This window comes from Peromyscus californicus, unplaced genomic scaffold (genome assembly GCF_007827085.1).
Source record: "Peromyscus californicus insignis strain IS unplaced genomic scaffold, ASM782708v3 Scaffold_21__1_contigs__length_65335640, whole genome shotgun sequence".
NCBI lineage: Eukaryota > Metazoa > Chordata > Mammalia > Rodentia > Cricetidae > Peromyscus > Peromyscus californicus.
In genome coordinates, this window is record NW_026294514.1 from 15,862,126 (window position 1) to 15,874,880 (window position 12,755).

Genomic DNA, 12,755 nt, shown 5'->3' on the forward strand with positions numbered 1-12,755 from the left:
CCACGGCAGGTGTTCTGCCATGTTCCACGGGCATCTTACTTCTCTGGAAAGCAGTGGAGAAACACTGGATGATTCAGTGCCAGGGATTAGAGCGTCAAACCCTGAGCAATTTCAGCTGTGGTTGGGAAAGCCACCGCCAACTAGACTCCTTAGACTCCAGAGTAGCAGGGTCTAAAAGAAAGGAGGAATCATATAGGTGAAGGGGACAGAGACATTTCTGAGATGGATAAAATAAGTCTTAGTGCTTTTCAACTCTTCCCTCTCCTGGGAGCCTGTGACCTGTACCATCCTGCAAGCTGTGTGTTGCCTAGGTGACCAGCAGCAGTGGGATTTGGAGTGTGAGGATAGAGGAAGGACTGGAAGGGAGCCAGGGACATTGAGCAAAGAAGCCAAACATGGAAAGCTCTCTACAAGTGAAACATGCACTTTCAGGGGTGGAGTCTCTAAGCAGAAAAACTCTCTTGTATTAAAGGGGGAAAACTAAATTTGATCATATTTAATGCCTGTTCTTTGAAACAACAGGACATCTTTATTTCTGTTATAGCAATGTTATAATGGAAGAGAGAAGTTTAGAATATGTGTGTCTGAATAAAAACAAAATATATGAGAAATGTGTTTTTGCTGTGAAGTCTGAATAAGTGGTTAAAGCCAAACAATAACAAAATGTGTTGAGAGTTTGTCAGCTTGACACTAGCTAGAGTTATTTAGCAAGAGGGACTGTCAGCTGAGAAAAGGCCTCCGGAAGATTAGCCTGTAGGCAAGTCTGTAGACCTGTTTTCTTGATTCACGGTAGATATGGGAGGGTCCAGGTCACAGGGGTTGGTGCCACCTCTGGGCTAGTGGTCGTAGGTGCTATGAGAAATCAGACTGAGTAAGCGTTGGGGAGCAAACCATTAAGCAGCACCCCTCCATTGTCTCTGCATCAGTTCCCTGGATGCTGGACTATGTGCTGTAAAGATGAAATAGACCTTTTCTTCCCCAAGTTGTTTTTGGTCATGCTGTTTTACCACAACAAGAGAAACCCTAACTAATATGATATTCTTACCAAATAAGAAAACACTTGGTTATTCCTTTATTATTCATGTTTTCCCAGTCATATCCCCCCATACATACACAAGTTATAGACTCCTGATGCTCCAAACAAATCTTCCCTCCTTTAAAGCTCCCTCCCTCTCTTTTGCCTCCAGAGAGTTCTCCTTGAACATCCACTCCTGACTCCTCTGTGTCTTTCACATTCCTGGTATGTCACCGTTTTCAGGACAACGGCATATGTTTCTTGCTGCCCTTATTTATTCATTATGCAGCATAATTTGACAAGAGTATCATTTCTATTTGAGAGATTCCCTGGTTGTTCATGCTGAAAACACGGCCTTTATCTAGGACATGTCTCTGGCCTGCTGTCAACTTCCAGCTTCCCACTGCAGCCCACTCAGCCATGAGCACATGCTAACTTCCTTCAAAATTAAAATATGTCATATTTTATAGCTAATCATTGTGTCACCCTCACTCCAAATGCTTTCAATGTGTAGGATAAAATCGCAAACGATTGTACCCGTCTAACTTACATGGCCCAAAAATTTTCACATTAACTAATTCAATACTACACTCATTATTTCAGTGTGCTATCTGCTGACATTGGCTCTAATCCCATCACATCTTACATTACCCTCACTTCCATCCTTAAATATCTGCCAATCTGACTTCAGCTTTATTTTGCATTTCCATTTTGTACGATGGTAATAGGGATCCTGCTAAATGAACGTTTTCAAACTGTGCATTTGGACACATTCAACATAATGGTAACAGATGTATATAACATCAGATTAATGGGTGTAATCAGACATATGTATATATGTGTAAATGATTTACAACATTCATATGTACAGCACAGCTTTCATTTATCCTATTTTCCTCAATTATATCCTAATATTTTTATAAAAATCTATTTGCTTTGTTTGAGCAGATCCTAGCTTGATTCTGTATCAGATGTCTCTCCTGCCCTATTTGTAGCATGGGGGAGGTAAGAACGATTATTTTGCAAAAGTTTAGAGAATTTGAGCTCTTATTCTTGGCATTTCAATTATTGCCAAGTCTGAAAAGATAATCTAAGAGGCTGAATTAGATTAACCAATACACTCATCAGTTGGGTAGATTCCCATAGTCTGCCATGAGTAGAGCGCTTGAAATGCAGTGAGATCTTTGTTTTAAAGAGGAATATTCATGTTAGTCCTAAACATCTTCCCCAAAGGCTCTTATTAAAATGCACAGCATCTGCTTCCATTAACTGCTTGGCTTTCTCTTATTTCATCACATCCACAAAAGCAAACCTAAAATGCAAGTTACTTAGGAGGCTGGTCAGATCTTCAATGTAAAAGGGAAGGAGTTGGTGTGCTCAAGCTCGGATTTGAACCCAAGCTTGTGACTCAGGTTCTAGCTTTGCCCTTGAGCAACCATGTGATCTTGGACCATCAGTCCCCTTCTTTGGGCCTTAGACTCTTATGTGATGGGTGGGTGACCTTTAATCCCTTCTATCTCAAGCCTTTGAATCTGTAAAGATCATGTGTCTTGCTGACATTAAACCTGCATCCCCACACATGATCAAAACATAAAATCTTATGTGAAAATAAAGGATGAGTAACACACATAAAGACACATGCTGCCACAGCTCCAAAGCCTAATGGAAGCTCGTGATCTCAGTGGTGTCTCTGAATTCTGCAAAATTAATAGGAAAAGTGGGGTATTCTCATTACACCACATAGGCCTAAGTAACACTAGACAAGTCAAGGACTCTTGGGTACAATTGGCATACTCTGCCATCACAAGGTATCAGATCTATAGCACTTCCTCTATTGACAATGCACCCAGATAGCAAGAAAGAAACCCCCTGGAATCTTTGTAACACTAAATAAAGTTTAGTCTGCATAGTTTCCATGAAAATAGGTATAATCTTTGCATTGGAGAGAACCCTGAGCCCTCATTCCAAAACCACTCTGACCCACAGAAATAAAAAGGAAAGATAATTTGGAGCTTATTAATACTAAAACATGACTAACACTGAGTTTTTAACCACTCAGTATCTTGCATATCTGAATTTATTTAAACCTTTACAATGGCCTTCCAAAGAAGTTCTCTTACTGTACATTTTATAGATGAGGAAACTGAAGGGTGGACAATATAATTATATTCCTTTTATGTATTGAAGTGCAGAGAGCTCCATTAACTTACCCGAGTCACACAGCTAGCAAGTAGCAGAGCCAGGATGTAAACTGGTCCATTGTATTCTATGGCCCTGACTCTTGAGCACTGTTCCATGGTACCTATCAGGACATATTCTGTTTCTACCCTCTGGATTACAATAGCGGAGGTTCATCTATTCATTCAGCAAGGCTACTACTTACCATTACTGACAGGGAATATTAAATATTAAGGATAAACAATTTATTTTTTAAGAAAAAAATTAAACGTGGCTAGTGTATTTAGTTTGAAAGTTGAGGTTCTTCTCGGCCTTTTGGGAGGATCTTCATTTATTTAGAGGGATCAACATTCATTAACGTTGCTGCTGCTGTTTGTCCTTTAAAATGCCAGACACTTTGAAGCCCACCCTCTGTCCTTTCAGATTGTCAAAGAATCCTGATTTGTCACCTGACAAAAGTCATGCTGAGATGAGTCGCACATATACATTTTAGCAAACTCGAGCACAGAGGAGAAAGCAGTTGCAATTTAATGTACGAAAAGTGTGTCCATACTTATTTCTAAATGAATATAAGCCATTATCTAAAATTTCTTTATATAATCCCTTCTACTGAATACCCAATCAAAACAGAGTGTTCAGTAGAAGCAAAATTCTTTAGATTGACCCCAAGTAGCAAAAATCCATAAAGGGCATTTAATGTATTTGTGTCTAAATTGTCAACTGTGCTGTTCCTGTGGCTTGCTTTTGGTGTTATTGATGGCCAGACTATCTGCTCAGCATTAGCATCACTCTTTGAAGATCACCTAAGAAGGTAAAACTCAGTCTCCTGCAGCCATCAGTCATTCGGGATGGTTTTCTTCAAGGAGACGTCCCTTTTGCTGCTCTTTAAAAGGCCCCACTTATCCCACAGGAGTCTCTTAGCCCACTTTGGGCTCTGCTAGTGTCTAGCAGCATCCTTTGAAGTGTTAGGGCTTCCCAGTACCCCTCACTCATGCAGCAGTGTCCCAATTGGCAGAAAAGACGGAGGAACAAAAGATGTTATTAGCCCGTGTACATTTTACTTAAATTCTACTGCAGAATAAAATGCATAGGCCACAATTGTTCCATTCCATATGAGAAGTCTGAGAATCGAGAATCGGTTTAAAATACATGGCTGCAGGCTGAAGAGAAAATGATGAGGGAATGTATTCTATATTTTCATGTCCGTTCATAATCTTCCTCCCTCCCTCCCTACCTCTTGCTTTAAACCTAAATGTAACATATACCTTCTTTCCACAGCTCTGAGGTGGATTCCACAGTATATTTTCCAGATCAACATGTCAATTTCAGATCTGTGATACCATCTATGCAGCATGAATCAATTAACCTGAAAACCTCCAAGAGCATGGACCTTGGTAAGTGACGGAGAGGCGCATCCAAATCGTTTTTCCAGTCTCCACCCATCTGTCTTTCCAGAAGTGCAGTTTTGTTCCTCTAACTTCGGGAGTTGGGAAAGGGCACTGTTCACCCCATCGTCCCATTTCCTCTCACAGGTTAATTGCAATTAACCTGTTCATAAAGGAAAAAGAGATGGCTTATTTTTATGAAGCATTCCATATAATTCTCTCTATACATAGATCAGAAAAAAACTAATTCTAGCCGGGCGGTGGTGGCGCACGCCTTTAATCCCAGCACTTGGGAGGCAGAGGCAGGCGGATCTTTGTGAGTTCAAGGCCAGCCTGGTCTACAGAGCGAGATCCAGGAAAGGCGCAAAGCTGCACAGAGAAACCCTGTCTCGAAAAACCTAAAAAAAAAAAAAAAAAAAAAAACTAACTCTAGAAAACTTGAATGCCACAAAAAAATCTTCAACTCACTTGCCTTTGCTCCTGTGTACTGGTTTCAGCTTGTATATATCTTGCCTGGTGGGCATGCCTGTTGCTTGGCCTGGCAGGATAATGGGGTCAAATGACACTTCCCATTGGTCTCTTCAACTAAATATCCCCAAATCCTATGACTCTAGAGAGGTGAGGTGTCCCTCAGGTCTGTCACGTTGAGGGTGTTGTGGCACCCTAAATAATCTTGCTGACATTCTGAATACCATAGGACTTATTTGCTTCAGGGGGAGATCCAGGACTCTGGCAGCAATTTAGACCAAGACCTGGAGCTATAAGACTTCTTAGACACTGAAGAGCACTGTTACCATCGTCTGGGATCTTAGAAACAGAGTATAGCATACACTCAGAGCAAAATATTCATTGCATCTCAAGAGCTCGGGGGCCAGCCTCTGCAATTGCTTTTTCTTGGGGCATAGCATATATTTCATTAATAGTAACAAGGAAACAGAATCATCAAAACTGCAAACTCTACCCAGTGATCCGATAAATGGTGGTTATCTGTTGTTCATTTACAGCAGCTCAGGAAAATGTTCAATCACAACAAAACAAGGGAGATTGATTCCATTTTCTATAAGTTAACTAAATTGTTGGGAAGCATTTGCCCTAATCACCTATCGTGTGAGACGGATAGAAAAGCTCAACAAGGAGGCTGCCATGGGTGCTGGTCATACAGGGATTTTCTCAAGAGCAAACCTGTGACAACCAGAGGGCTGCTGTATGACAGTGACACGTGTGATTACTATACTTTAAGGAGCAATTCGTTTTCGGGAAGTGCTTGATAAACATTTCCTGTTCTGTCTTCCAGTCTCTCTATAAATAAGATGAATGGATAAAACTGGCTCTTCATTTTGGGAAGGGAATTATATTGCTGTTTTTCTTTCTTTAATTAAAAAGGGCTAGCGTTATAATTCTAAAATCTGTGCCAAAGATAAAATAGTATATCATCCATTTTAAGAGAGAAGGCATATCACCAAGTTTACAAAATGATTAAACCTCAGTCATGTCCAAAAAGTACTTCTATTATTTTATTTTTAATTGTCATTAATTCTTTGAGATTTTCATACAATGTTTTTTTTTATCATATTTACCCCCTCCTCCAACTTCTTCCAAATTCACCCCCTTCCCTACCCACCCTACTTATCTTCCTTTTTTTTTTAATATCCATCAAGTCCATATGTTGTTGAGGGTATGGCCTTCCAGTGGAGGGCGGTTGACTTATCAGAGGCTCCACTCTTAAAGAAAACTGACTCTCCCAGTTTCAGTTGCTGATAGCTCCTCAGCTAGAGGTGGGACTCCATGCCTACCTCTTCCCTCCATGCTAGAATTTAGTCTGGCTCAAGCTTGCACGGGTCCCATGCATGCTGTCCCTGTTAGTTCAGAGTAGACACTGTTTCCTGGTAGTCATCGCTACCTGTGGCTCTTACAGTCTTTGAGCCCCCTCTTCTGCAATGATCCCTGAGTCTTGGGAAGAGGAGGAATGATCCAGTTGTCCCACTGAGGCCTGGAATTCCCTAGTTTCTCATTCTCTGTACTTGGCCCAGTCGTCTGCCTCTGTGTTAATCATCATCCACTGCAAAAAGAAGCTTCTCTGATAGGGGTTGAGGGATGCATTGATCTAATACTGACGTTTGGTTTTGAGAAAATTTTCTATTTCAAATTGAAATCTCATTTCTGATATATGTATATTAGCATCCATCCATTGCATTTTATTGTACAAGATGATAGACACTCACACTCTAATGAACAATGACAATAGCAATGTTTGTTCAGTTTACACAACTGTCCATGAGTTAATTTGTTAATTTGTAATTTAGTTCTAAGCTAAAAGGCATTGTTTAAAATGCACTGCAGCAAAGTGACGTAGTTGGATGCTATTAAAACATTTTCACAGCAGTTGTCAAAGTTGAACCCCTTCTGAGAAGTATGAATTTAAGGCTAAGAGAATTTGGAAGTAGACAGTATAGGACCATCTTGGTCTTTCTCCCCAGACAGAAAGTGGAGTGGGCTTAATAAATGTGTTGTCTTTCATAGTGAGTAAACCCAGTGATACTCTAGTGCTGAGCATTTGGAAGTGTCTCCTCTCTGATTACAGTAGTAGAGTGTTGTAGTGGTTTAAAGTACCATTGAGAACTCTGAAATATATACATCTTAATTATATATATTGCTGATTTTATATATGTATATATATTGTTGATGATGATGTTTAGGGGACTAATGCTCTCAGCAGGACAAAATACAACTTCAAAAGTTAAAAGCTAATAATAAACCCTAGGACTGGAAATGTAGTTCAGCTGGTAGAGTGCTTGCCTGGCATGCACACAGCCCTGGAATTAATCCTCATAAATAAAACCTGCACTATTTAGGCAGAATACTCACATAATATTTTTTAACCTGGAAAAAGCATCAGCTTCACGTGGTTAAAAATACAAAGACATAAAAGGATAAATGTTCATATTTATTTATTGAGTGATGACTTCAGACTGGCTAGTCCTCTATCAAAAAGTTTCCATGACCTAAGTGTGGTGATAGATGCTTACAGATGCTCATAATTCCAGCCACTTTGGTGAGTGGCAAATGGAGCTCAATCTAAGGCCAGCCTGGGCTATGTAGCTGGCACTGTCCTTGGAAAAGTCTATAGGAATCTTCAAAGGGTTGTGGGTACCATCAGGACCATTTCTGTGTCATGCTTGCTACTGAGTCAAATGATAATCTTAACCTGCATATTAAATCATGTCACATGTTCTGGTGTGATGAATTTTTAAAGGTGAGGAAATTCCAATTACTTATTTTGACGTATATTTCCAAAGAAGGGCAAGTCTTACGAAAACTTCAGCCTCTTCGTCCCCATCCCTTTCCCCTAGCCAGCAAGCGCACACAGGGCTGAAACATGAACGGCCCTGCCTGTTGTACTGTCCACTTTGCCCGGCCATCCACACACATGGTCATGCCACATGTACTTTGGAGTCATTGCGTAGTTACGCAGTACTGAACGAGTGAGTCTCTTGATCTATACTTTGCTTTTTTTTCTTTCCTATTTAAATGGAACTTGAACTTGATTGAAAGGTTTATTTTGTTTATTTTTTGGCCCTTTGTATCTTCTTATCTTGAATTTATTTATTGATCTTTGCCAGTATTCTTCTTGCTATTTTCATGCTGTTTTTAGAATACTAGTATACTGTTGTAATCATTACTTACGTTTTCACTTTGATCTTGATATCTTTTACCATAAAACATGTTTTAAAGGGACCGACAGGAGAGCTCAGTCGATAGTTTACTGTGAAGTCCTGGGGACCTGAGTTTAGGTCTCTAGCGCCCATCTAAAAAGCACAGAAGTTAGTCACTTGGTAATCAGAATTGGAAAGGCACACAGGAAGACCTTCAGGGCTCACTGGCCAGCCAGTGGAGTCAGGCAGTGATCTCCAGGTACCGTGAGAGACCCTGTCTCAAATCTAAGGTGAAACTTGATTGAGACTGACTCTGAGGTCAGCTCTGGCTCCTTCACAAAGATATGTGCTGCTGCCCTCCCCCCACCCCATACATATACACACATAAGCACAAATATTTTGATTTATTGTCATAACCCCATCTTGTCTTCCTTTTGCTTTTGTTTTGTTTTGTTTGCTGGTGTCCTGTTAATCTCATTTATTTTCTTCCTAAGACTTTTTGGAAAGAAATAATTGATAATATATTTTCATTCATAGTATATGAGATAGAAGAAGATTTCTTCAGAAAATAGACAATCATTATATTTGACTTTTTCATCATTCCATAATTTGGAATGCATCCTCATTAGATACTAAATTCCTTTATATTAGTACATGGGTGGGTTTATAGACATGTTGATTTATTGATATATAAATCTGCCCTGCACCACTTGCTACCCTGTGTAAATTATCATGCTGTTACTCTGAATTTTAGTTACTTATAGGATACTTCTCTTCTGATTTATATTTTTAAGTAAAAAACAAGATTTTTTTCAAAGTTAAATGACTCTGGCTTTTCAAATGCATTGACTCTTCCAGGAACATTAGAATCAGATAATCAAAGTTACAATAGGAATGTTTCTTCTGTGTGTGTGTGTGTGTGTGTGTGTGTGTGTGTGTGTGTGTGTGTGTGTAAATGGTATATATGCTTCCTGTGGGTTATGATAGAAGCACTTTATCAAGTTAAATCAGCCTCTTTGTAGTCCTAGCTTACTAAACTTTTTTCATTAGTCCCTTTATTCTTTAAATCAGGAATAGGTATTGAATTTTACTAAGTGATTTGTAAGGATCTATACAGAGTGACGGTATATATTTTTCTTTGTTAATAAACTAGAAACAAATTAATTAGGAGCTTGTACACAACTAATCTCTGATTCTTTTTGAGTAACTGTTTTCTCTGAACCTGTAAAGTTCATTTGATTAACTACAGTTTTATTTGTGAAATGGCTGCAGAAGGGTTTCAGTTTCTCCACACTCTAAAGCATAACTCAAAACTGACAGCAACTTTATTTGTTATTCTTAATTCTTCTGTAACCACTCTAGATTTGGGGAGGCCATTTTGCTTTCATATTTAGTAGATATTTTGTGGAGTTTGCATGTGGTCATGTTTAAGATAGCTCAATGATGATTAAAATAATAAGGACAAGAAATTTATTTTTAAGCAATTGGCTATAACTGTGCTTATTCAAGGGCTAGGGTACAATTTAAGTGACTGGGTAGATACTTCTGGGTTTTTCAGAAAATCAATCTTTCCCTACTAATTGCAGACTTTACTCTATTTATTTAAATTACCAGAATTACTGTGTTCAGTCTGGATCCCTTTAATTTGTTCATAATTGAGCTTGTGTGGGTGCTGAGTTGGAAGCCCTCAGAAACTGAACGACCCAGCTGCCTTTTTGGCCTTTGGCATAGGTTTCCCCCAAGAGCTGCCCTCCTTGGCAGGATGCCAGGGAGTTACATTCAAAGACTTTGTGATGAGGCATAAAAATCTTTAATTTCCAGGCTTGGTGTTTTATGACCCCATAATAGTGTTTAAGAATTAGTCTCAATTATTTAAGGGACAGCACTTCAAGATTTTGGCCCCATTGTTGACCTAATCTATAGCCCCATTCAAAGTCAAGTTGAAAACCCTGTTTCTCAGCAGACTTTTTTAAAAAGAGTTTTGTGTCCTGTTCCCCTTTGGGCTCGCACTCCATTTCAGATGGCGTCTGTGGCACAGGAGGAGAGGGCTGAGGACCTTGCAGCTGAGGAGCCCTGGCCAGCTGTCTGCCTCTGCTCAATGGGAGGAAATGGGACTGCAGTGATGCATGAGGCAGCCAGATGAGACTGTAGGAAGTTTCTGACAATGGTGGCTGCTGGCATCACATGCCCCATGTCTCTTTACAGACTGCCTGTGTCCTGCGTAACTCTCTCTAAACTCAGGAGGAGAGATGGGTCGGCTGATTGTCTTTCAGAATCTGCAAGAATGCAGTTTTATTCTTCGTTAGTTTCTTCTACTTTTTAGATTTAGGGAATGTTTGCAGACACACACAGTTGATGTAAACTATACACAACTTGATTTCCTGTATCTGTAAAGGCAAATGTTAAAGATATATTTTGAATAGCACTCTCTCATAGGTGTGGGATATTCCTCTCAGAAAAAATTGCCATCTCTCATGTCAGATCAAACATGGGTATGAAATAAGTTAATTAACCCCACTCTACCTCTCTACTACTTTGTTTTTTAATTGTTTTTGTAATGATAGATTTCATTTTTGTAATAGAATATGACAAATACCCCAAAGGCTGAATATAAGAAATGTATAAAATTATATATTCTGATATTATACTACTTTATTAATATGTGTTGATGTATTTTAATGTAAAGCTTTATTCCCATGGATCTTCTTTACTACCATCAGTAAGCAATACCTCTGAAGATGGTAAAAGTTAAATCAACTATTGCTCTTTGAGCCCTTAGTCTGACACTTAAATAACAAATCTGACTGGTAAAGAGACACTAAGGACAGCCCCCAAAGGAAGTGCTTACTCACCTAAATTAGTCAAGGAAGTGATCAGGAAGGAGCAGAATGGGATGGGCTGGATGCCCTGTGCCTTAGCCAAGCAGGGGAAGGGAATTGCAGAGCAATTGGGTCACTGATGGAGCAATGCTGACTGAGGACCCACTGTTTGCCAGAGTACAGTAAGTGATGAAGAAAGTCATGGCTGTCGCTAGATTAACCCCCAACGGGAAGGGAAAGCTGGGAAGCTAAGGGAAGGCTTCCAGAAGGCGCTTCTGATGTAATGATGTAAACTCAGAGAGCAAAAACCGAGGCAATTAAAGACTTTAGTGTGGCTGCTTAAGAACTCACTGGTTACCAGTGGCTGGTAAAAAAGAGGGTCAAATGGTGACAAAAGAAAAATACTGAGGGTGAACTAAAGACGAAGAGCTACTCAGCTGCCTGAGAAGAAACTTGTAAATCCTCCTCACAAGATTAGCAAGCTATTTCTAAAGGATTAGGCAGGGTATGATGGTCCATTGTGGAGGATTCCTATCAGTGCCAGGTAGAGAGTGGAGCCACTGGGATCCTGGGGTGGTTTTCCTTCAAGTGCATCAAAAGGATGATGTTCCTATTGGAGAAGTGGAGCTGCCTGTATGTGAGAGTTAGAATATCTGCTATTCCTGTGCTCTAAGTGGACTGGGATTTTAAAGCGGCTCTCCTAGGTCAGTAGAAATCATCCAGAGTCACCCTCAAACTGCATGAAAGAAAAGAACCAATCTCACAAAGATGATACATTCCCAAAACAACTGGTGACCTCAGTGTGGATCCTCAGATATTCATATCTGTGAAACAAAAAAAGGATAAAACTCTGGTGGCCAATGGCAGTGTGCATAGAATCTATGGAGTAACTGAGGCCACTTTTCCTTGTTAGAATTTCTATATGGGCAACTCAGGGAAGTATTACATGTGATATTGACCTTTAACATGTTTCAGTTTGTTTTCCAATTGAGATCAGTGGGCTAAGTTATATACTGGGGTATATAGCATTAGAATGCTCACTACTGAAATATACCAATTAGAGGTTTATTATCACCCAAAGGAAGTTCAATAGCAAATATGGTAAGATTCTGTGCTTGACAATTCTGAACTGTCCTAAAATTCAAAAAAAAAAAAAAAATCAACTCAGCAAGAAGAGATGTTAAGTTCCAGTGAGCTAGAAACAAAGTATAAAATTGTATAACTGTGCATTTCAAAATGTCAGAAGAAAGGATTTTGAAAATTTTCAGCATAAAAAGAAAGAATATGTTTGAAGAGATAAATAGCTTTTAAATACTCAAGGTCGCTGAAAGAACTTGGCTATCTGTAATTTGGAGGAAGAGAGTCTGGAATGAAATGGAATCTTAACAATTTTTCAATAGAGATTGTCCCAGAGAAATGGCCATTCTGTTGAACTGACATAATTTTCATGAAAACTCAGTCCCCAGATTTGTGAAAACGGGGTCACCAAAATTTGGGCTGGCAAGATGGCTTGGTAGGTAAAAATGTTTCCCATGAAAGCCTGGTAACCTGAGTTTGACCCCAGAACCCATGTCGGAAGGGCAAAGCCATCTCCTGAAAGTTATCCTCTGACCCCTGCACACTGGGACATGAACATGCCCACACTCAACAAATCATACATACAAATAACAAAAAGAGTGATAGTATTTATCCAATGAGGACTCAC

General features: G+C 39.6%; 1 protein-coding gene across 1 annotated transcript in view; it reads left to right on the forward strand.

The window, feature by feature from the left end:
* Nucleotides 1–12,755, forward strand: part of Pard3b (par-3 family cell polarity regulator beta) — a 986,690-nt gene that overhangs the window by 577,134 nt on the left and 396,801 nt on the right. Inside the window, exon 15 of the mRNA XM_052749631.1 lies at nucleotides 4,472–4,587. Within this exon, the coding sequence (XP_052605591.1) occupies nucleotides 4,472–4,587 (116 nt within the window). The remainder of the gene's footprint in view (nucleotides 1–4,471; nucleotides 4,588–12,755) is intronic.